We start from the raw sequence: 25,906 nt of genomic DNA, 5'->3' as shown, positions 1-25,906 counted from the left end.
GAGTTTATTTTTGTGTATGGTGTTAGGGAGTGTTCTAATTTCATTCTTTTACATGTAGCTGTCCAGTTTTCCCAGCACCACTTATTGAAGAGACTGTCTTTTCTCCATTGTATATCCTTGTCTCCTTTGTCATAGATTAGTTGACTATAGGTGTGTGGGTTTATCTCTGGGCTTTCTATCCTGTTCAGTTGATCTATATCTCTGTTTTTGTGCCAGTACCATATTGTCTTGATGTAGCTTTGTAGTATAGTCTGAAATTAGGGAGTCTGATTCCTCCAGCTCCATTTTTTTTCCCTCAAGACTGCTTTGGCTAGTCTGGGTCTTTTGTGTCTCCATACAAATTTCAAGATTTTTTTGTTCTAGTTCTGTAAAAAAATGCCATTGGTAATTTGATAGGGATTGCATTGAATCTGTAGATTGCTTGGGGTAGTATAGTCATTTTCACAATGTTTATTCTTCCAGTCCAAGAACATGGTATATCTCTCCATCTGTCTTATAGTTTTCTGCATACAGGTCTTTTGTCTCCCTAGGTAGGTATATTCCTAGGTATTTTATTCTTTTTGTTGCAGTGGTAAATGAGAGTGTTTCCTTACTTTCTCTTTCAGATTTTTCATCATTAGTGTATAGGAATGTAAGGCATTTCTGTGCATTAATTTTGTAGCCTGCAACTTTACCAAATTCATTGATTAGCTCTAGTAGTCTTCTGGTGGCATCTTTAGGATTCTCTATGTATAGTATCATGTCATCTGCAAACAGTGACAGTTTTACTTCTTCTTTTCCAATTTGTATTCCTTTTATTTCTGTTTCTTCTCTGATTGCCGGGCTAGGACTTCCAAAGCTATGTTGAATAATAGTGGTGAGAGTGCACATCCTTGTCTTGTTCCTGATCTTAGAGGAAATGCTTTCAGTTTTCACCATTGAGAATGACGTTTGCTGTGGGTTTGTCGTATATGTCCTTTATTATGTTGAGGTATGTTCCCTCTATGCCACTTTCTGGAGAGTTTTTATCAAAAATAGGTGTTGAATTTTGTCAAAAACTTTTTCTGCATCTATTGAGATGATGGTACGGTATTTTTTCTTCAATTTGTTAATATGGTTTATCACCTTGATTGATTTGTGTATATTGAAGAATCCTTGCATCCCTGGGATAAATCCCACTTGATCATAGCGTATGATCCTTGTAATGTGTTGTTGGAATCTGTTTGCTAGTATTTTGTTGAGGATGTTTGCATCTATATTCATCAGTGATATTGGTGTGTAATTTTCCTTTTTGTAGTATCTTTGTCTGGTTTTTCTATCAGGGTGATGGTGGCCTCATAGAATGGGTTTGGGAGTGTTCCTTCCTCTAATTTTTTGGAAGAGTTTGAGAAGGATGGGTGTTAGCTCTTCTCTGAATGTTTGATAGAATTCACCTGTGAAGCCATCTGGTCCTGGACTTTTGTTTGTTGGAAGATTTTTAATCACAGTTTCAATTTCATTACTTGTGATTGGTCTGTTCATATTTTCTATTTCTTCCTGCTTCAGTCTTGGAAGGTTATGCCTTTCTAAGAATTTGTCCATTTCTTCCAGGTTGTCCATTTTATTGGCATAGAGTTGCTTGTAGTAGTCTCTTAGGATGCTATGTACTTCTGCGCTGTCTGTTGTAACTTCTCCTTTTTCATTAATTTTATTGATTTGAGTCCTCTTCCTCTTTTTCTTGATGAGTCTGGCTAATGTTTTATCAATTTTGTTTATCTTCTCAAAGAGCCAGCTTTTAGTTTTATTGATCTTTACTCTTGTTTTCTTTGTTTCTATTTCGTTTATTTCTGCTCTGATCTTTATGATTTCTTTGCTTCTACTAACTTTGGGTTTTGTTTCTTCTTCTTTCTCTAGTTCCTTTAGGTGTAAGGTTAGATTGTTTATTTGAGATTTTTCTTGTTTCTTGAGGTAGGCTTGTATTGCTATAAACTTCCCTCTTAGAACTGATTTTGCTGCATCCCATAGGTTTTGGATCGTTGTGTTTTCATTGTCATCTGTCTCTAGGTATTTTTTGATTTCCTCTTTGATTTCTTCAGTGATCTCTTGGTTATTTAGTAACATATTGTTTAGCCTCCGTGTGTTCTCCTTTTTTGTGATATTTTTCCCTATAATTGATTTCTAATTTCATAGTGTTGTGGTCAGAAAAGATGCTTGATATGCTTTCAGTTTTCTTAAATTTACTGAGGCTTGATTTGTGACCCAAGGTGCGATCTGTCCTGGAGAATATTCCATGCGCACTTGAGAAGAAAGTGTAATCTGCTGTTTTGGGATGGAATGTCCTATAAATATCAATTAAATCTGTCTGGTCTATTGTGTCATTTAAAGCTTGTGTTTCCTTAGTAATTTTCTGTTTGGATGATCTGTCCGTTGGTCTAAGTGAGGTGTTAAAGTCCCCCACTATTATTGTGTTACTGTTGATTTCCTCTTTTATAGCTGTTAGCAGTTGCCATATGTATTGAGGTGCTCCTATGTTGCGAGCATATATATTTAAAATTGTTATATCTTCTTCGTGAATTGATCCCTTGATCATTATGTAGTGTCCTTCCTTGTCTCTTGTAACATTCTTTATTTTAAAGTCTATTTTATCTGATATGAGTATTGCTACTCCAGCTCTCTTTTGATTTCCATTTGCATGGAATATCTTTTTCCATCCCCTCACTTTCAGTCTGTATGTGTCCCTAGGTCTGAAGTGGGTCTCTTGTAGACAGCATATATATGGGTCTTGTTTTTGTATCCATTCAGCAAGCCTGTGTCTTTTGGTTGGAGAATTTAATCCATTCATATTTAAGGTAATTATAGATATGTATGCTCTTATTACCATTTTCTTAATTGTTTTGGGTTTGTTTTTGTAGGTCATTTTCTTCTCTTGTGTTTCCCACTTAGAGAAGTTCCTTTAGCATTTGTTGTAGAGCTGGTTTGTTGGTGCTGAATTCTCTTAGCTTTTGCTTGTCTGTAAAGCTTTTGATTTCTCCATCGAATCTGAATGAGATCCTTGCTGGGTAGAGTAATCTTGGTTGTAGGTTCTTCCCTTTCATCACTTTAAATATATCATGCCACTCCCTTCTGGCTTATAGAGTTTCTGCTGAGAAATCAGCTGTTAACCTTATGGGAGTTCCCTTGTATGTTATTTGTTGGTTTTCCCTTGCTGCTTTCAATAATTTTTCTTTGTCTTTAATTTTTGCCAATTTGATTACTATGTGTCTCAGTGTGTTCTCCTTGGGTTTATCCTGTATGGGACTCTCTGCGCTTCCTCGACTTGGGTGGCTCTTTCCTTTCCCATGTTTGGGAAGTTTTCGACTATAATCTCTTCAAATATTTTCTCAGGTCCTTTCTCTCTCTCTTCTCCTTCTGGGACCCCTATAATGCAAATGTTGTTACATTTAATATTGTCCCAGAGGTCTCTTAGGCTGTCTTCATTTCTTTTCATTCTTTTTTCTTTACTGTGTTCCGCAGCAGTGAATTCCACCATTCTGTCTTCCAGGTCAGTTATCTGTCCTTCTGCCTCAGTTATTCTGCTATTGATTCCTTCTAGTGTCATTTTCATTTCAGTTATTGTATTGTTTATCTCTGTTTTTCTTTAATTCTTCTAGGTCTTTGTTAAACATTTCTTGCCTCTTCTCAATCTTTGCCTGCATTCCTTTTCCAGTGTACTGGATCATCTTTACTATCATTATTCTGAATTCTTTTTCTGGAAGGTTGCCTATCTCCATTTCATTTGGTTGTTTTTCTGGGGTTTTATCTTGTTCCTTCATCTGGTACATAGCCCTCTTCCTTTTCATCTTGTCTATCTTTCTGGGAATGTGGTTTTTGTTTCACAGGCTGCCGGATTGTAGTTCTTCTTGCTTCTGCTGTCTGCCCTCTGGTGGATGAGGCTATCTGTGTGTGTGTGTTTTAATGTCTGGCCAGATACAGGAAAATATCCTTAAAAAAATTTTTCAGCAGCTTAGCAGAAACTATTTTTATTATTTTTTTAATATATTTATTTATTTATTTTTGGCTGCATTGGGTCTTTGTTGCTGTGCGGGGGCTACTCTTCATTGTGGTGCATGGGCTCCTCGTTGTGGTGGCTTCTCTGTTGCGGAGCATTGGCTCTAGGCACGGGGGCTTCAGTAGTTGTGGCAGTCTGGCTCAGTAGTTGTGGTTCGCAGGTTTAGTTGCTCCGCAGCATGTGGGATCTTCCTGGACCAGGGCTCGAACCCATGTCCCCTGCGTTGGCAGGTGCAATTTTAACTACTGCGCCACCAAGGAAGTCGCACAGAAACATTTTAATAGAGGATTTGCTTCTGGAATTCTCACCTGTGCACATTGTTTTATTGAAGCAATTTACTGCTTGTGTGCTAAAATACTCATCACAGCTTTGCATAGCTTTGGGGACTTGGACTAGGGATGCTCATTACCCATGAGTTAGAAGGGAGAACGCTAAGGTGTCTGACGAAGGATAACTCTCATTCATTGCTCCTGGGAATACAAAATGGTTCAGCCATTCAGAAAAATAGTTTGACAGTTCCTCAGGAAGTTAAACATACACTTAACACATGACCCAGCAATTTTTTTCCTAGGTATTTATTAAATCTAGAAAAATGAAAATTTATGTTAACACCAGAAGTGTACATGAACGTTCCTAAAAGCTCTATTCATAATTGCCAAAGCTGGAACAAAAATATCCTTCATTGTTCTTCAATTCACCTTCAGTGAGTGAATAAATAAATATACTATATTATATCCTCAGAAATCAAAAAGTAAGACATTATTGATATGTACAGCAACTTGGATAAATTACAAAGGCATTATGCTTGTTTTAAAAAAAAAGTCAGTTTCTAAAGGTTATGTACTATACAGTTCTATTTCATATTTTTGCAAAGATAAAACTAGGGACAGGGAGACAATCAGTTGTTGCTGAGAGTTAGGATTCAGGAGAGGATGACAACAAAGCGATAGCACCAGGGATATTTTGGAGATGATGAAACTGTTCTGTATCCTATTTTGGTGGTGGTTACATGAATCTATACATGTGTTAAAGATATAGAAATGTACATCAAAAATAATCCATTTTACTTTATATTCACATTAAAAAATAAGATTAAAAGCTAGGAAAATCAACAGTCCATAGAATTGACTTTAAAATGGGCTTTATTAACACAACATTGTAACTCAACTATATTTCAATTAAAAAAATTTTTTTTAATTAAAAAAATATAAAATGGGCTTTAATGAAATTTTATTGCTCTTTTAGTTGTATTAACCTTTTTTGGATGCCTGTGATAGTAGCTACCATGTATTGAATCCCTACTCTTAGGCATAGGACTGGGCCATTTACATTTCTAGTATAAATTCTTCAAGACAGGTGTAATTATACCCATTTTACGGGCGAGGGCAGAGCATTAAATGACTTTCCCAAGTCAGATACTAATTGGGGAAAAAAAAATCTTATTTTATACATAGCAGTTGGGATTGCACTAACTTTACCAATATGGAATGCAACCTTTGGAGTATCAGTACTCAAAAATGTGATGCAGTGGCTATTTGCATCACAATCACCTGGGTAACTTGTTTAAAATGCATGTTCCAGGACTTCTGATGTATTGAGACAGTTTCCAGTTTCCTCTTGTATAAAATGGGGGTAATAATAGTACCTACTTGATATGCATGTTTTTGTTGGTGGTGGTTTTGTTTGTTTTTGGCCATGCCACGTGGCCTGCAGGATCTTAGTTCCCTGTCCGAGCTTCAAACCCGTGTCCCCTGCAGTGGAAGCTTGGAGTCTTAACCACTGTACCGCCAGGGAATTCCCTTGATATGCATGTCTTGAAGGTTAAATAAGATAATACATATAAAGCATGCACTAGTGCCCAGGATTCAGTAAGCAGTATATAGATAAATATAATCTATTGTTACTTTTACCCTAGGCTGAACTAGAAGGAATTTTAGAGATCATTTAATCTTAACTTCATTCTGCAGTTGAGGAAACTGAGAGCTATATAAGTTATTTGCCCAAGATTACTTACTGAGTCAGACCTTTTGTTGTTGTTTCTCCTTTTAGTGTTATTTTCTCTTAATTGAAACTAAGTATTTCCCTTGTAATGGCACCTCCAGTAGGTGTGGGGGGGTTGGGAGGAAGTATTTTCAAATGATTGTGAATTCTCGCCTTTTGTTTTTAAATAACATTTTCCTTTTTGTTTTTTTCATTGAGGTGTAATTGACATACAACATTATATTCGTTTCAGGTATACAATATAATGATTCAGTATTTGTATATATTACAAAATGATCCCCACAATAAGTCTGGTTAACGTCCATCATTATATATAGTTGAAGAATTTTTTTTCTTCTGATGAGAACATTTAAGATTTACTCTCTTAGCAAGTTTCACAGATGTACTACAGTATTAGTTGCCACGCTGTACATTGTATCTCCATAACCTATTTATTTTACAACTGGAAGTTTATGTCTTTTGACTCTCCTCACTCAGTTTGCCCACTCCCCACCCGCTGCCTCTAGCAACCAACAGTCTGTTCTCTGTATCTATGAGCTTGGAGTTTGTTTGTTTGTTGTTTTAGATTCTGCATATAAGTGAGATCATACAGTATTTGTCTTTCTCTTTCTGACTTATTTCATTAGCATAATGCCCTCAAGTTCCATTCATATTGTTGCAATGATGGGATTTTCTTATTTTTAATGGCTAAATAATATTCTGGTGTGTGTGTGTGTGTATAGGGAAAGAATACAACCTATGGAATCTGTTCACAGCATATATTGCAGGTGTGACTAAGACAAAGAACATATACTTTATAGCCCTGAACTAGTTTATTCACGCAAAGCAGTAGAAAGATTCAGCTTTGCAACCAACCCAAAGTATTTGTGAACATCTCTTCTCTGGGAAGGAAGTGATAGCTTCTATAAGGCTTTTAAATCCAAATAACAATTTAAATGCATAGCTATAGCTATCTAACTACTATTTACTAGGAGTCCGAACTCCAGAATTTCACTTTGAAAGTCAGGACCAGCCAGCCATGGATAACAATCCCTTATATGCTTAAGAGCCCTTTTTTACTTGCTTTTCAAAATAACAGCCTTCTGTCAAGAAAGGAACTAAGAAATACCTGCCCACTCACTCCCTCATTCCACTTTGGAGGAATTACCCATTCCCCATTCATGTGCTTTCTCTTTAACCAGTGACCGTAGTTTAGCTGGTAAAATGCTTGCTCTGCTTTTCAGTCCAACAATAATTCTTTCAGTGCCTGACATGTGCCAAGCTACACTGGGTGACAGTTTCTGCCCTCAGAGAGCTTGCCACTTAATCTCTAAAAATGAAACCTCAGTACATGAAGCAATTAGAGAATAATTAGGTTCAAACCAGGGAGAAATAGTTCACACAAGTGGAATGGAAGGAAGTTAGTTCAGAAGATTAAGAGATGAGAGTGGGCTAGAGGAACATGAAGAGAAATATAGTTTGAGTTAGGCCCTGGTTATCTGGAAGAGAGTCCTTGCTTGAGAATAGCTCGCTGTCTCATAAGAGGCAACTATAAGTTAGTGGTTAAGAGCTCAAGGTCCCATATAGCCTGAATTCAAACCCTACCTCTGCCACTTAGCAGCTCTATAACCTTGAGAAAACTATCTTAATATCTTTGTGCCTCAGTTTCCTCAATTAGTAGTTACTTGATAGGATTAAATCAGTTGATACATGTAAAGTGCTTAGATTGGTACTTGGCATCTATTAAGTACTTTCGAAATATTTTCTATAATAATAACATATAAACTGAGTTTGGAAGAATGAGTAGGAAATAATCATTTGGATTAAGGAAGAAGTTCATTGAAAAAATGTGGAAGTGTGATAAGCTTGGAGATGTGAAATGGCTTGGGACATGTGGGAAATGAGAAGTAATTCAGCAAGGCAAGAAAGAGGTATTGGTAGAAGAAAGGGAGGAGAGAAAAGGCTAAAAATGTGTATTAGGGTCACACTGTACTTTTATGCTATGCTATAGAATTTGAACTTTAGACTGTGGGCAGTGAGTATTCATCACATCTTTTAAGTAAGAAGTTGACATAATTAGATTTGTAATTTAGGAAACTAATTATGATGGTTATGCTATTTGCTCATCACTTTGTTCATATCTTTATGATAGTACTTATTTTGGTGGTATAATCATCTGTTATTTTTTCTTTTTGAGGTACAGTGCTTTTCAAAGTGTGGTCCATTGAGCACATATTTGTTAAAAGTACAGACTTTTGAGCTTCCATTGCTAGACCTACTGAATCAGAATCTCTGCAGTTGGGCCAGAGAATCTGTGTCTTCACAAGTCTCCTATCTAACAAGTGACTCGTTTGTATTTTAAAATCTGAGAACCGCTGGTTTAGTGGAAAGAACACAGGTTTTAGAAACAGATAGACCTAAGTATAAAAGCTGATTCAGTCCCATACAAGCTACACACTATGGACAAATTATGTCGCCAGTCCGAGTCTCAGTTTCCCCTTAGTGACGTGGAAGTAATAATTGCAGTTTGTGAGGATGAAAAGAAACAGCATCTTGGGCTTCCCTGGTGGCGCAGTGGTTGAGAGTCCGCCTGCCGATGCAGGGGACACGGGTTCGTGCCCCGGTCCGTGAAGATCCCACATGCCGCGGAGCGACTGGGCCCGTGAGCCATGGCCGCTGAGCATGCATGTCCAGAGCCTGTGCTCTGCAACGGGAGAGGCCACAACAGTGGGAGGCCCGCGTACCAAAAAAAAAAAAAAGAAACAGCATCTTGTAAAATAACTAACCCATATTAGGCCCTCATACATATTGCCTTCCTTTCCAATTTTATACATCTATCTCCTACAACTAGTGAGAGAAGGAAACCACATCTTACTTATCTTTTTTTTTTAACATCTTTATTGGAGTATAATTGTTTTACAATGTTGTGTTAGTTTCTGTTGTATAACAAAGTGAATCAGCTATATGTATACATATATCCCCATATCCCTTCCCTCTTGCACCTCCCTCCCACCCTCCCACCCTCCCCTATCCCCTCCCAGGTGGTCACAAAGCACTGAGCTGATCTCCCTGTGCTATGCAGCTGCTTCCCACTAGCTATCTGTTTTACATTTGGTAGTGTATATGTGTCATTGCTACTCTCTCACTTCGTCCCAGCTTACCCTGCCCCCTCCCCGTGTCCTCAAGTCCATTCTCTACATCTGCTTCTTTATTCCTGTCCTGCCCCTAGGTTCATCAGAACCTTTTTTTTAGATTCCATATATATGTGTTAGCATACAGTATTTCTTTTTCTCTTTCTGACCTACTTCACTCTGTATGACAGACTCTAGGTCCGTCCACTTCACTACAAATAACTCAATTTCTTTTCTTTTTATGGCTGAGTAATATTGCATTGTATATATGTACCACATCTTCTTTATTCATCTGTTGATGGACACTTAGATTGCTTCCGTGTCCTAGCTATTGTAAATAGTGCTGCAGTGAACATTGTAGTCCATTTTTTTTTTTTGAATTACGGTTTTCTCAGGGTATATGCCCAGTAGTGGGATTGCTGGGTCATATGATAGTTCTGATTTTAGTTTTTTAAGGAACCTCCATACTGTTCTCCATAGTGGCTATATTAATTTACATTCCCACCAACAGTGCAAGAGGGTTCCCTTTTCTCCACACCCTCTCCAGCATTTGTTGTGGAAAACATAGGCAGAATACTCTATGACATAAATCACAGCAAGATCCTTTTTGACCCACCTCCTAGAGAAATGGAAATAAAAACAAAAATAAACAAATGAGACCTAATGAAACTTAAAAGCTTTTGCACAGCAAAGGAAACCATAAATAAGACAAAAAGACAACCCTCAGAATGGAAGAAAATATTTGCAGATGAAGCAACTGACAAAGGATTAATCTCCAAAATATACAAACAGCTCACGCAGTCCTATATCAAAAAAACAAACAAACCAATCCAAAAATGGGCAGAAGACCTAAATTGACATTTCTCCAAAGAAGGTATACAGATTGCCAACAAACACATGAAAGGATGCTCAACATCACTAATCATTAGAGAGATGCAAATCAAAACCACAGTGAGGTGTCACCTCACACCAGTCAGAATGGCCATCATCCAAACCTCTTAATCATTGTTTCCATTCCCTAACATAAAGCTTAACGTATATAGTAGGTGAGCATAAATGTCTTGTAAATGTGTAAGTGAATGAATGGATGAATGGATTTTATAGGAAGGGACTGGAAGTTAGGAGTCCTACTAAGAGGCCAATGCCATAGTCTAAGCGAGAGATGACCAGGGTCTGAACTGAGACATCATGCTTGAAAAACGTTCAGATTTCATCCTACGTTACCAGGCAGATAGGTAGATTCTCTCTGGATAGGTTTAGCTTAACATAAACTCTCTCTCACAAGTTGGCCCACTCCCTCTAAAGCAGACACTGAGATGACAGTTCATCATTTGAAACCCTGCCACTAAAGAAATTAGCAAACCAGTCTCACATCCAGCTTTTCAACTCACTCCCACATACCACTTCTATCCAGATGAAAAATAATCTTTTCTAAACATCTGCACCGGAAATTCCAGAGACTTAACATTCTAGCAAAGCAAGACAGTCTTAGTTAGGACTTGGAAGTTACTTGCTACATGTGAATTCATCTCTCTGTTTTCATAGTCCTGCAGTAGGACTGTGATAGATAACAAGATACAAATATCTTGAAATTTCTCTGTTTAAAACTTTTGATAACTAGATTTTTAAAAATAACCAGTTTGTCTAACATTTAGGCTCTGTCCTTGATATAACAGGTATCAAACCTATTCTTTCAGGTATATAACCTGAAAGAATATCAAGTGTCAGGTTTGCCATAATCCTTATTTCACCGTTTTTGAACACTAGCAGGTCATTAATGATTTTACAGGCAAATCAGTTTAACAAATATAAACTTATAATGCAGATGTCTGGTGGAGCCAAAATGCTCATTCACTGTTCTGTTTTTAAGGATCTAGGAAGTACCAGGCACTGCTTGGGATTGGAACTAGGGATACAGAGATAAACAAGGAAAAGTCTCTTCGATTTGCTTAGGGTCTAAAGAGAGAAACAGACATGTAAATAGATGATGACAACTCTACAGGATAATGCAAAGCTGGAGGTACCTATCCATTCTATACCATCTTGCTCTTCTAGGTGGAGAGTCCGTTGGTAATGAAATAAACTAACCCTGTATCTGTTTTTTCTACTCAGTTCATTCAGCAAGTGAAAACAGTTTAGTCCCAAGAAAATCATTCCATAACTATTCCCTGCACTGATTTAAGGACTATATTTGCAGTGTTTGGAAGGAAGAAAATTTAGAGAGGGAGAAACACAGTAAGTGTATAGGTTGAAGAAAGGTGAAATGGCAGAAAGAGCTCTAAATGAGGTAACTGGTGGCCTACATTTTAACAAGCTGAGTGACCCTGGAAAAACCACTTGAAGTTTCTCAGTCGCAATTTCCTCATCTCTAAATGGGGATCAAAGTCTCTTCCTGGCCAACCTCATTATTGTGAGTATCACATGTGAAAGTGCTTTGTAAACTTTGAAATATAAGACTTTAAAGGATTAAAAGTCTTAGATAAAGATATAGGCAGGAGGATATTCATTAATACTTACTACATTTTTCTTGCAAATACTTGGTTAATGGTAGCTTTTTAAAAATTTTATTTTTCTTTTCTTTATTTATTTTTGGCTGCGTTGGGTCTTCATTGTAAACATGAGCTTTCTCTAGTTGCGGCGGGCGGGGGCTACTCTTCGTTGCGGTGCGCGGGCTTCTCATTGCGGTGGCTTCTCTTGTTGTGGAGCACAGGCTGTAGCTGTGCAGGCTCAGTAGTTGTGGCTTGTGGGCTCTAGAGCGCAGGCTCAGTAGTTGTGGCACACAGGCTTAGTTGCTCCACGGCATGTGGGATCTTCCCAGACCAGGGCTTGAACCCATGTCCCCTGCATTGGCAGGCAGATTCTTAACCACTGCACCACCAGGGAAGCCCAGTGGTAGCTTTGATTAACAAGGAAGTGAGAACACTTTTAACACCATGGAAACCACAGTGATAAATTAGGCCTAGGGCCAAGGAATTCGTTCTTACCACAGAGAAGATGAGGCCTTCTAAGTCATTCCTGATTCTATTAACAAAATGATCATTCCTTTCAGTCTGGAACCTTAGTCCATTTCAGAGCACTATCCCACCATGTGTTCTTCTATTTAATTCTCACAGCCCAGGTCACTCGAAAATAGAGCAAACTTAAGGGTTTGTCCTGGGCCCTCATACTAAAAAGCCTCTCTCCTCTGCAACTTAGAATGTGATTACGTAAAGGCAGACCAAACATTTATAGAATAAGCAAAGTAGGTTCACCAAATAAATAGACAGGAAAAATATATGTAGACAGAGAGATACCTTTATGAAATTTAATATTTCAGAAAAATCAAAGGAGTCTTAAGAAAAATTAGAATTTTGTCAGACTTCTGAATACACTTTAATATTGCTTTTCTTCTAAATTACATATGGTGCATAATCTCTGCTTAGGACCTCTAATGTTCTTTTTGGGCCCTGGGACATCTGTCAGAACCCTGGTACATAGACTTGATAGGGTACAGCAGTCAGCTACGGAACAATGGGAAGATGCTTCAGAGACCTGAGACTCGTGTCCATATAATTATTCGTGAACCTTCCCCTGTTTACCCTCCTCTACCACTGCCAATTTACCTATCAAAAAATGATGCTGTTAATGAGGAATGATTTGCCCCAGGGCCTCCCCAGGCAATCCTTGGAAGAAATTCAGAGAAGTTAAACTGTTCGGCCTGAGGTTACACATCTAGTTATTACAAGGAAGAGGATTAACATTACTAGGATGATGATGATGGTGATGATTATTAGGGTAACGTTTATCAAATGCCCATTGTGCTAGGTGATATGTATTCATCATTTCATTTCATCCTTCCAGTAATCCAACGAGGAGGTAGTTTTCCTGTTTTGGAGATAAAATTGTTCAGTGTTGAAAGAGTTCAAAGAAGTTGCCCAAGGGCACAGAAATTAAGCGGCAGACCTAGAATTCAGACCAAGTTGAGTTGTTTGTGTTTGAAGCTGTACTTTTTCCCTGTACTGTTTTGCCATCAGGATGGAACAAGGACTAGAATCCAAGCTGTTTGGCTGGAAGATGAATGTCCTGGACACAGTGCACCATGGAGGCGATGCTACCAGGCAGTACTTCTTTTGAAGGCCAATTTAACACATTTTTTCAAGCAGTGCCCTTATCATTTATACTTCAAGTATAAATATTCTTCTCCCTTTTTACACTGTAGAGTGCTTTGTTTTTATTTAGTTCTTAGCTCTGTAATTTGATACTTGGTTTATTTTTAGGCGAAATCCAGGTAACATAAAATGAACCATTTTACAATTACGTGGTGTTTTGTACATTCACAGTGTTGTGCAACTACTACCTCTATCTAGTTCCAAAATATTTTTATCACCCCCAAACCCATTAAGCAGTCACTCCCCCAACCCCCTCTGCCCCCCACCAGCCTCTAGCAACCACTGTGCTTTCTGTCTCTGTGGATTTGCCTGTTCTCGATATTTCATACAAATGCAGTCATACAATATGTGACTTTTGTGTCTGGTTTTTTCATTTAGGTTCCTCCACATTGTAGCATATATCATTACTTCATTCTTTTTATGACTGAAATATATTCTATTGTATGGATATATCACATTTTGTTCATGCATTTGTTAATGGGCATTTGGACTGTTTCCACTTTTCGGCTGTTGTGAATAATGATAGAATGAACATTTGTGTACAGGTATCTATTTGAGTCCCTGTTTTCAGTTCTTTTGGGTATATAACTAGAAGTGGATCACTGGGTCATGTGGCAAATCTGTTTAACTTTCTGAGGAAGCACCGAACAGTTTTCAAAACGTCTGTACCATTTACATTCCAATCTGCAGGTTACAAGGATTCTCCACATCCTCGCCAACACTCATTTTTTCTCTTTTTAAAAATGATAGCCATCGCAGTGGATAAGGTGGTATTTCCTTGTGGTTTTGATTTACATTTCCCTAATAATGACTAATGTTGTTGAGCATCTTTTCATGTGCTTGTTGGCCATTTGTATATCTTCTTTGGAGAAGTGTCTAATTCTGATACGTTAAAATATGAGATACTATTTAAATGTTTTGTAAACAAGATTATCAGAACATCTTGTGGCCTGAGAATTTTCAAAAATAAGATCTTAAATATCTGAACTCCACTTCTGTCCCAATTAGACCATAAGGTGGAGATTTGAAAAAAAAAGGGGGGGTGCTTTTTACCTCCCAAATACTAAAGAAGAAATTGAGGCAGTCTTACATCTTTTTGGTGCCTAATGAATTAGCCCCTTAAGAATAATTTAATAACTAAAATCTCTGCTTCCTCTGTTCTCACACTGACCAGGTATTTACTTAGAAAATAAAATGATCAATTTAGCTTTAGAGGCAGGCTTTGAAAACTTGGCTTTAAATGATCAAATATTTGAATTATTTTACTTTTTTCTTTTTGACATCACTGAATCTACAAAATTGCTAGGGATTGGTTTATCTGTTTTAGTGACTCAGGAAGAGTCAGTTAATTGTCCTCCCAGTTCAATTCAGTCCACATTTGTAGAATACCTACTATGTGCGAGGCACTGTGCCCAGTCATCACATGAAGAGTCCCCTGAAATTTGTCACCCTTGCAGATGTTACAGAAAGAAGATAGTCATGGAATAATCTAGCACCCTACACAAGAGGATAATTTTCCTCAGTAGAGCTATTTTCTTATTCCCGTCCTGCCTATTATTATTTCTCTCAAGGCTTCTAGGTATGTTATAAATCTCAGAACCCAAATTAGGGTAATGGTAGCAAGAGGGAAGTAAAACAAGAGCATTTAGCTTGCAAAGGCTTTTGGCCTTTTTTGAGGTCCATGACAGTTCCTGGAGCAGATACCTTAGCTCCCTTTCCCTTTCTTTTTTCTTTTATGTATAGTCACCTCTTTTCTTTCCTCCTTCCCTCAATATATCTGAGGATTATATATGATAATAATGTAGTTAGAAGAATGCCTGGCATATAGGAAGCATTCACTGAATGTTAACTGCTATTATTATCTATCAAGTGCCAACTTGGTAGTGTTAACTTATGCTGGAAATTCAAAAATTAATAAAACAGTATTCCTGCCCTCAGTGCTCAGTCTACTCTGAGAGAGAAATATGTAAATATATGATTAAATAATACAGTGTGAATTGAACACAGAAGTGAAACCATTCAACCCAGGGTGAGGTACCTGTGAATGCCTAGACACTTAAGTTGAGCCTGAAAGATGAGTGTGATTTTGCCGAAGGAGGAGTGGTAAAGAATTTTCCAGGCAAAGGATAAAGGATATGCAAAGGCAGAGAAACATGCAAAGGCTGGTCTGTTCAGGGAGCTGTGAGAGGGCTTGTATGGCTAGAGCATAGCGTATATGGAAGGGGGAAGTGGGTAATGAAGCTGATAAAGTAATTGAGGGCACCTGTGCTAGGAAATTTAGACTTTATCCTGAAGGTGTGGGGAAATCATTGAAGGTTAGGAAAGAGGAGTGTTATGATGTGATTTTCATTTTAGAAAGGTAATAAGTCTGACACTATGCTTTTTTTTTTTTTTTTTTTTTTTTTTGCGGTACGTGGGCCTCTCACTGTTGTGGCCTCTCCCATTGAGGAGCACAGCCTCCAGACGCGCAGGCTCAGCGGCCATGGCTCACGGGCCCAGCCGCTCCACGGCATGTGGGATCTTCCCAGACCCGGGCACAAACCCGTGTCCCCTGCATCGGCAGGCGGACTCTCAACCACTGCGCCACCAGGGAGCCCTGACACTATGCTTTTAACAATAGAAATTTGATAACAGCAGGATATAACTACAAAATCTCCATAAAAATAGCCCCACCCAAATCATTTGTCCCTTTCTTTTAGATGAAATTTAAAACACTTTAAAGTAGGACTAGTTTAACATATGTCTTTCCTACAATATCTGGCCCAGTGATTACTCACAGTAGATGTTCAACAGAGTCATTGCCTAAAACTAAGCCAAGGTACCAAGTGGTGCAGAACAAAAAGTTCTATACCTAAGCCTCTAAGACAGATGATTAGTTCACATGTGTCTAGAGTTAGAAATCATTCCTCCACATTTCCTAGATACCTGGAAACCTGTCCAAGTATGTAATTCTCTTGCATTCTTACATTTAATCAAATTATTTTTATCTATGATATGAACTCCCTTTCAAGACCTCTTATTGTTAGCCCATGTAAAATTTGAAATATGCTGCCACGAGACCTTTGACTTTAAACCTTTCATACTGATGTCGGAGCTAGTTTATGGCTTCTGATTTTTTTGTATGTAATAAACAAATCAGTTACTCTTTCCATCTGAGCTTTTACTGAAGCTCCCCCTAGGCTTATGAACTTTAAAATCTCATTAGGATTTTATTCTCTACTTGCTAAAAGTTAAAAATTAAAAAGGCTGAAACCAACATTTATAATGATTTTAAAGGGTCAGCAGACATTTTCTGTGAAGTGTCAGATAGTAAATACTTTCTACTTTGGAAGCCATATACTCTCTGTCACAACTATTCAACTATGTCATTGTGGCACAGAAGTAGCCATAGATAATTCATGAACAAATAGGCATGGCTATATTCCAGTAAAACTTTATTTACAAAAATAGTCTACAGGCCAGCTTTGGCCCAAAGACCACAGTTTGCTGACCTGTGATTGAAAGTAAGCTTCCTCCACCTGTCTTATCTGTCTATCTTCAGGAAGGAATCCTGACTGGAGAAGTGGCCACAGAATGTAGTATTTAGATTCTATCAAACACCATTACATCATCTCTGTTGCATGCGTGTACACACACACACACACACACACACACACACACACACACACACACACATCCCAAAAAAATCTCCAGAGCATTTAGCTTGACTTTCCATGTAAAAAGGTAGGTCCTGGTCCTAGTATTTAACTATTTTTCTGCACCAGAGTGGATGAACTTTCCCCATTTATGGCTTTCCCGCAGGCAAAAATAACATCCCAACCACTTGTCACTTAAGCAGTATACATTACTTTTAAGCAAAGCTTCTTAAGCAGTGCTTTGCTAAATTAAATGTGCATAGGAATCACCTGGAGAATTTATTAAAATTCATATTCTGATTCAGTCAGTCTCAGGTGGAGCCTAAGATTCTACATTTCTGACAAGCTTCCAGTTGATTTCAGTGCTGCTTGTTCTTGGACCACACTTTTGTTAGCAAGGTTCTAAGTACTATTTCTGTTATTACAACCCAGTCATCCAAGGTCTTACCACTGGATCCACAGAATCAAGAGCTGGTCTTCTTCAGGTGAGGTGGCATTCAAAGCTGTGTTTGACTATGATGACTTCAGTCAATTTGTTTGTTTATTCAGTTTGGTAGTTTCTACAGAACTAGAGGTTACCATTTGAAATGGTCCTTGGCCGCTTATTCTTATCTTTCATCCATACTGGAAAATTCAAAAACATTATCTCTTTGAGTATTGCTCCATTCTTTATATTCCCTTCTAGGGTTCCTAGCAGATGCACGTTAGGCACTCTGATTATATCCTCCATGTCCACTTAACTTCTCTATTATACCTTATTTCTCTGTGTCTCTCCATGTTGCAATTTAGGTAGTTTCTTCAGATTACTTCCACTTTATTAATTCTCTCTTCACCTGTGTCCAAGCTGCTGTTTAATCCATACATTAATTTTTTCAGTATTATTAATCGCTTATTTTCTAAAGTTATATTGAAGTATAATTATATAAACTGTACCTATATAAACTGTCCAATTTTAAAAAGTTTTGACATACGTATACACTAATAAAATCTTTACCACGATCAAAATAGTGAACATATCCATCACTCTCAAAAGTTTCCTCATGAACCTTGTAATCCCTTTCTTCTGCCTCTACCTCCCAACCATTCAAGTCCCATGCACCCACTGATCTTTCTGTCACTATAGATTTATTTGCATTTTCTCAAGTTTTATGAAAAATTGAATCATACAGTATATACTCTTTAGTCTGACTTCTTTCACTCAGCATAATTATTTTGAGGTTAATCTGTGCTGTGGCATGTATCAGTAATTCATTCCTTTTAATTGCTGAGTAGTACTCTGTTGTGTGGACATACAGCAATTTTACAAATTTTTTTTGATTCTAGTAATTTTTTTTAATAGAAGCAGAATTCACATAGCATACAGTTAATTATTATAATGTGCATTATTCAGTGACATTCTGTGTATTCACAATGTTGTGCAGCCAGCATCTAGCAATATTAACAATGCTACATTTAAGAATAATTTAACATTTGCATTACAATTTTTTGCATGAGTGCCTTTTTAAAAACAAGTTAAAGAAAATACAGCAAATAGCTCAGATTACACAATATTGTTCTTTCAGATTAGCTCATCTCTCTCTCTCTCTCTCTCTATTAAACTGTGGCCTGCCTCTATAACCCCACTATTAGTGTGATGCCTGAAGTAAAATTGGTGCTTATTGAATATTTGTGAGAAGGAAAGGAGGGAAGAGAAATAGAAGAGAGAGAAGTGGGGAGGGAAGGAAGGAAGTTAGCTGGTTCAAGAAGTCCTCTCACAACAGGTGCCACATTTTGTGGCAGGGATCCCTGTATTTAATGGCCTTTCCTATCTGCAACAGTCTGTTTTAAAACAGAGCTGTTTACTTAGAATGCTTTTATTACAAACTGTATTTGTGCTCAGAGAGGGCTTCCAGCTGTGGTAGCTTTTAGAAGGTCCCTTTGTGTGTGTACATAGTGTCATAACGGGTCATTTCTGCCCAGCCAGTCAATTTCATTGACTCAGATAGGGCCACTTTATGAATGAGCTATATCATTTTCCTCCTTAATTTTTACTCTAGACAATGAATGTTTTATGCCTGGAAAGACGGTTCATTTATTCAACAGATGCTTATTAAATACCTTCCAAACGCTAGGCATTGTGTGAAACACTTGGAATACAGAGGTATGTAATATAGACAAGATCCCTGCCTTTATGGTGCTTACAGTGTCATGGGGGACTCTCACATTAAATAAATAATCATATGATAATTGATACAATTGTGATAAACGTTTTAAAGGGAAAGGACAGAATGCTACAAGAGAAATCTAAACTAATTTGAAAAGGTGGAGTCATGAAAGTATGTTACAATTAAAATCCTAAGCATCTTAAATATTTCCCTATTTGAAATGTAAAAAGATAAGATTACTCCCATAGGTTGTTGATAATATTAGGAATATCTAAATTTGGAAAGATAGAGTTGTTCAGAGAGGCACAGTTTCCTTAAAAATTCAATTCTTTAATTTAATAAATGACTGAAAAGGGAGACAGTGTTTACCCAAGAACACACAGCTTGCTACTAGCAGGGCTAGGAGTTGAACACAGGTCTTCTAATCTCCTCATTACCTCTCCTTGGTGACATAAAAAAATGAAGACATTATACATCAACTATAGATCAGCCATGGCCAAATGAACTATTAAGTGTCCAGTCTGTACAAGCTTGTATATTGAGTGGGCAAAGGTGCTTACAGAGTAAATGCAAATGCAAATATAAAGAAAAACATACAGAATATGTCCTATCAGGCTGATTGTATCTGGTCATAGTAAAACTGTAGTATATAGACCAAAGTAGGAAATACCCAGTTGGAATCAGTGAAAATATCTTTAAAGGAAGATGCTTCTGTTGCTTTAAAATAAAAATACTAATAGCTAAGTACGTCTCCAAGTAGGAGTTTTTAAAACCTGTTTTTATTCATGTGTCATACTACATGACACGTAAATTATCCTGACTACTTTGCAGCCTAAGTGGTCTCTCAGGTTAAACATTGTTCCTGATATTTTGCCCCAACATATAATTTCTCTGGCATACTCTTTTATCACAGATGGTATAGCAATTAGCTTCAGGCCAACAACATCTAATTTTTCCTAATTTTTTATTTGAAAGATTAGGAATCAATGAAATGCTACTATTTATACCAGAGATTGTGGACTTAATGGAATCATTGAAACCAAAAGGAGTATGAGGCTTCAAGGAGAAGGCCAGTCTTGAATAGATATCAGAGGGAGTACCTAAGACAGTGCTGAGCATACACTCAGCCTGAGCAAGCATATATTGAACTGAGGAGACAAAAAGAAAGAATTAAGTTAAACTATATGAAATTTCCATTTTTATAGGTCAAAACCAGTCAGATATCGGTAACTTATGTATGATTCAGCCTACTGTGCAAAATGACCAGAAAGGGGGCTTCCTTGGTGGCGCAGTGGTTGAGAGACCGCCTGCCGATGCAGGGGACACGGGTTCATGCCCCGGTCCGGGAGGATCCCACATGCCACGGAGCGGCTGGGCCCGTGAGCCATGGCCGCTGAGCCTGTGCGTCCGGAGCCTGTGCTCCGCAACGGGAGAGGCCACAAGAGGGAGAGGCCCGCGTACCGCAAAAAAAAAAAAAAAAAAAAAAAAAAAAAATGACCAGAGAGGGAACCTATACTCTAATGTCAACAGGTGTGGGTATTTATTAAATTTAAGGACATGTATATTGGCTATCCTCCAGAATTTAACAAATAAGAAATTCTGGTAGTTGAATTAACTTTTAATTTTATATGAAATCACAATTTAAATGTACACAGATGGCATAATCACTTCAGACACTAAAAATATTCTAAAAGATCTTCAACTTAGATAACTTACATTATCCACACTTCATGAGTGTGAATGTTGTGGGGATATACTTATTTGATAACCAAGCTTTAGTGGTGTGATATGGACTAAAGTTAAGCAGGGTATTGTGCTTTCAGCCTCTTTCTGTGCTGACCAGATTACTTCCTAGTCCTTTCCTCTCTCCCAGTCCTTAGTCCCAATGCTGATAATCTCCAAGTTTATCTTAGAAAAATCAGGAGTAAAGGAGAAGGGAACTAATCAGTGAAAATGAACTAAATGTCAGGTACTTTGCTAGACAGTTTATATATCATTGCATTCAATTCTCACAACCCTATGAGACAAATGTTATTTCTTTTTTACAGTTGAGGAAACTGAGACCTAAAGAGATTAAATAACTTGCCCAAGGTCACACAATTTGTAAGTGGTAGACTAGGCTTCAAACATTCTTATTTTCACTATCTACTGTGCTACTCACCTTATTATTTGTTAGCTTATTTATATTGTACACTTTAAAAGTGTCTTGTTTAATTATAATAAATTTACACAGGAGTAAGACAAGGGGATTATTATTGTTGTTTTCTTTAAAAACAGTAATGTGGTAAAATGCCTTTGAATATTTTCCTTTCTTTTAAGGACGAACGAGAAGCCAGAGAAAATGTGAAGAGAGAACAAGACGAGGCCTATCGCCTTTCACTTGAGGCTGACAGAGCAAAGGTAGGTTTGGTCAGGGGACTTCTGGGATAAAGAACTCAATCCTAAATAGTCTTTCATTATTTAAATGCCAGCCCTTTAATCATTTTGAAACCTAAGAGAGTTGGGTTTGCAGTGGAGAAAGCTAGTTTCAATTAACAGAAAGAATATAATTCTACCTCAGGTTCTTAAAGCATGGTTCATTTTGACAAGATAAATTTTTTCAGGAATCATGAGAAGTGAAAACAAAAATGGGCCTAGTGTTTACTTCATTTGTTTTTAATCAGTCTGTGGTAAAATCTAGCAATGTTTAAAAAGCTCTTCAGGTGATTTTAATGTGCAGTCAGGGTTGAGAACCACTGACTTATTTAATGCTTCTTGAGCATTAAATGCTTCTGTACTGGGCATTGAAGGAGAGGAAAATGAATAAGCCACTCTTTCTGCCTTCAAAATAAGGCTCACATTGTGCTGCAGAGTAGATTCAGTCAAGAGCATAGATAGCTGGAACACTTAGGCAAGGATCTTAAATGTTGTAAGGGAAGCACTGAGTTCTGTGAGAGTTCAATGAACAGGATTTTCAGTGGAAAGTTTTTTCCAGCTTTTTTCGAGAGCCAAGAAATGGGAATGTACTAGGCAGGGTTTCATAGAAGAGATTGTATATTTGAACTGGATAGAGAAAGGGGGGTAGGAGAGGAAGTAATGTGTGCTAGCAACAAGGAGCCAGAAAGCATGGGTTCAAGATAGAGGCTGATGTGAATAGAGTTTTGATATTTGGGTACAGGGGAGGTGGCAGAAAAGACCAGAAAGGAAGACCAGAGAAAGGTCTGAAGGATCTTGAATGCTACACTACCCAGAGCTACCTAAATGTTTGAATAGGAACCCACCATGATCATAGAGGTATGCTTTGTTGTTGCTTTTATTTCCATCCTTGTTCCAGAGAGAAACACTTTCATTACCACAGTGTACCTCTGGGCCATGCTGAAAATGAACTTTTTTTCTTTTCTTTTTCTTTCTCTTTTATTTCTTTTCTTTTTTAAAAAAAAAGTAGGCCAGTGTTTATTAAGTGTTGGATTCCTTTCTCTTTTATCAACAGAGGGAAGCTCATGAGAGAGAGATGGCAGAACAGTTTCGTTTGGAACAGATTCGCAAAGAACAAGAAGAGGAACGTGAGGTAGAGCATAATTTTTAGAAAAGTTATTCAAATGCTAGGTCTATTTCCATTGCATTTGATACTAAGGATGTTAATATTTCCTACAACTTACTTCTTTCCACTTTTCCCAGATTCATTTTGATATGGAAGACTAATTTTCTTTAGAAGAATCATTCCCAATCTATTGTGTTGAACTCTTAGAAAACTTAAACTTGTACTAGATTCATGGTTTTCTATTCTTTCCAATTCCTCTCCCCTTTCTTGCCTGACAAATATTCCCATCCTTCCTAAATATTGTCTCACCCAAAAAACACAAAGACTGTATTTTCTCCCCTTTTCTCAGGCTTTACTTTACCCACCAAAAGACACTGGGAGTTACTTCTGCAGCATCTTTCACTGGGCCCCTATATGTGAAAAATCCATTTAGCTTGGCTGATTTTTTTCCACCCTGAGTTCAGGTCATGTCTGTGACAATATAGAGAATTTTTTCATTCACTCATTTGGCAAATATTTTTTTGACTACTTAGTGTGTGTCCAAAATCTGTTAGGAAGTAGGGATACAGATGTGGGCCCTCTGCTCCAGGAGTTCATAGTCTTGTAAAAATAGAATTACATACTATATATAAAAGTCATTATAGAGATTTACCTAAAGTGCAATGGGAAAAAAGAGACAGGGTGTCAAATGACTTCCTAGGATGACTCACAAAAAATGGCTTTTAGAACTTTTTTCTAGATATAGGATTAATGGCAAAATTCACTTATAAATAGAGGAAGCCATCTAACAAGTGATAGAAAGACCTGGAGGGCCCTAACTTGGGCTGATGAAAACTCCATTAGTCATCACTCCTGGTCAGAGGATGCCACCTCGTAACTTATTCAACAAATTTTTTTAATTAAAGTATAGTTGGTTTACAATGTTGTGCTAGTTTCAGGTGTACAGCAAAGTTATTCAGATATATATATATATTTTATATATATTATATATATATTAAATATATATATATATGCTATACAGTAAATCCTTGTTGTTTATTTTATACATAGTAGGGTATGTCTGTTAATCCCATACTCCTAATTTATCCCTCCCCACCTCTAACCCCCTATGGTAACCATAATATTTGTCTTTCTTGGTCTGACTTACTTCACTTAGTATGATCATCTTTAGGTCTATCCATGTTGCTGCAAATGGCAATATTTCATTCTTTTTCATGGCTGAGTAATATTCCATTGTATATATGTAGCACATATTTTTTATCCATTCATCTGTTGATGGACACTTAAGTTGCTTCCATGACTTGGCTGTTGTAAATAGTGCTGCTATGAGCATTGGGGTGCATGTATCTTTTCAAATTAGAGTTTTCGTCTTTTCCAGATATATACCCAGGAGTAGGATTGCTAGATCATATGGTAGTTCTAGTTTTAGTTTTTTAAGAAACCTCCATACTGTTCTCCATGATGGCTGCACCAATTTACATTCCCACTCTCCCAGTGTAGGAGAGTTCCCTTTTCTCTACACCCTCTCCAATATCAGTAAATGATTTTTGAGCAAGAACTATGCTAGGCACTGAAAGAGAAACAAAGGATAGTAAGACATTTTCTGCCTGCAAAGAGAGATTACATCTTGTAGGGAAGATACAACATGTCTACAAGTAACAGCAAATCAAGGAAAAACGTGCTAAATAACATAACAGAAATAAAAGCAAAATACTTAGAGTTCAGGGGCAAAGTAAAAATCTTTCACAGCTTTTGGAATTCAGTCAACACTACAGAAGAACTGATATTTGAGCCAGGTCTTGAGAGATGTGTAAGATTTCACTGTTTGGAAATCAGAGTTTATTCATGTTCAAACACTTATCAAGTGCCTATCACACAAGTACGAAATACTATGCCTGACAAACTCTAGTATCTGTCCATGCTGAGGACTCTCAGTAATGGAAGGTAGAAAATATTTTGTTGAACGTCTTCTGTGTATCAACTACTCTGCTACCTGCTTTACCTATGCTTACTCATTGACCATTAAAACAAGCTACAAGGGAAGAGATTTCTCTTTTTTTTTTTAATTATTTTTATTTATTTATTTTTGGCTGTGTTTGGTCTTCGTTGCTGTGCACGGGCTTTCTCTAGTTGCAGCAGGCAGGGGCTACTCTTCATTGCAGTGCGCAGGCTTCTCATTGCTGTGGCTTCTCTTGTTGTGGAGCACAAGCTCTAGGTGCACGGGCTTCAGTAGTTGTGGCTCGGGCTTTAAAGCGCAGGCTCACTAGTTGTGGCGCAGGGGCTTAGTTGCTCCGCAGCATGGGGGATCTTCCCGGACCAGGGCTCAAACCCGTGTCCCCTGCATTGGCAGGTGGATTCTTAACCACTGCGCCACCAGGGAAGACCCAATTAACTTATTTTTATTTTCCTTTTGAATGATATAAGAATTTTAAGGCTATGAATTTCCTCTGAGCACTGCTTTAAATGAATCCCAGAGATTCCAATATGAATATGAAATTTCAACAATTGTTTTCTAGATACTCTGTAGTTTTCATTATATTTCCCCTTTTACCTGAGAGTTGTTTAATAGGGTTTTTGTTGTTGTTTTTTCTCCAAAGGGAGTGACACCAACTTTGAAAATTGTGTTGAGATTTTAGAGAACATGTATCCCAATTTCTCTCACTCATGTTAATTGGGGGAAATTTTTGTTTTCCCTATTGATGAAAATTGGGAACATGGAAATGTGAAAGTAACCAGGAACACAATATAACTGTGAAGCTGCACATGCTAATACCAGGCTTACATGTCTAAGGAACCTGCCACAGTTCTAGGAACAAAAAGGTTTTAGTGAATTTCTGCCACAGGCAGGGACATCAGAGATCTTTAAACTCCTTCCACTGGAATATCTTGAACGTGAAACAACGTAATGCTAGATTGAGAACTAGAGCCCAACTCTAGCCATGAGATCTCCCAACAGTTTACCCCACCTGTTTGAGTCTGTGCCACATCTAGGTCCAGAAATGTGGACTTGGCCAAATCTCACAGCAGTTTAGTGGCAAAGCTGGAACTAGGACCATAGTCTCCTGCCCCCAATAAGCCTGATATTTTAATTTCTTTCCATTCCATTTTTTTATTGTAGCAAAATATATATAACAAAAATTTGCCTTTTTAACCCTTCTTAAGTACAGTTAAGTGGCATGAATTACATTCACAGTCTTGCAACCACGACCATTATTTCCAAACATTTTCATCAACCCAAACAGAGTCTTTCCTCCATTTTGTCGTTAGTATATTATCCAGAATTCTACAAAATCTTCAGTCATTTCTACTTGGGAAATGTATGTTCTCTCTCTCTTTTGTGCA

The 25,906-nt window shown here is 37.5% G+C and overlaps 1 protein-coding gene across 1 annotated transcript in view; it reads left to right on the top strand.

Annotated features, from left to right (window-relative positions):
- Positions 1 to 25,906, top strand: part of FAF1 (Fas associated factor 1) — a 493,406-nt gene that overhangs the window by 425,608 nt on the left and 41,892 nt on the right. Inside the window, exons 16-17 of the mRNA XM_067726079.1 lie at positions 21,364 to 21,444; positions 22,514 to 22,591. Of these exons, the coding sequence (XP_067582180.1) occupies positions 21,364 to 21,444; positions 22,514 to 22,591 (159 nt within the window). The remainder of the gene's footprint in view (positions 1 to 21,363; positions 21,445 to 22,513; positions 22,592 to 25,906) is intronic.

The sequence above is a fragment of the Pseudorca crassidens genome, chromosome 2 (genome assembly GCF_039906515.1).
Source record: "Pseudorca crassidens isolate mPseCra1 chromosome 2, mPseCra1.hap1, whole genome shotgun sequence".
Classification (NCBI taxonomy): domain Eukaryota; kingdom Metazoa; phylum Chordata; class Mammalia; order Artiodactyla; family Delphinidae; genus Pseudorca; species Pseudorca crassidens.
This window is presented reverse-complemented; position numbering and strand designations above follow the sequence as displayed.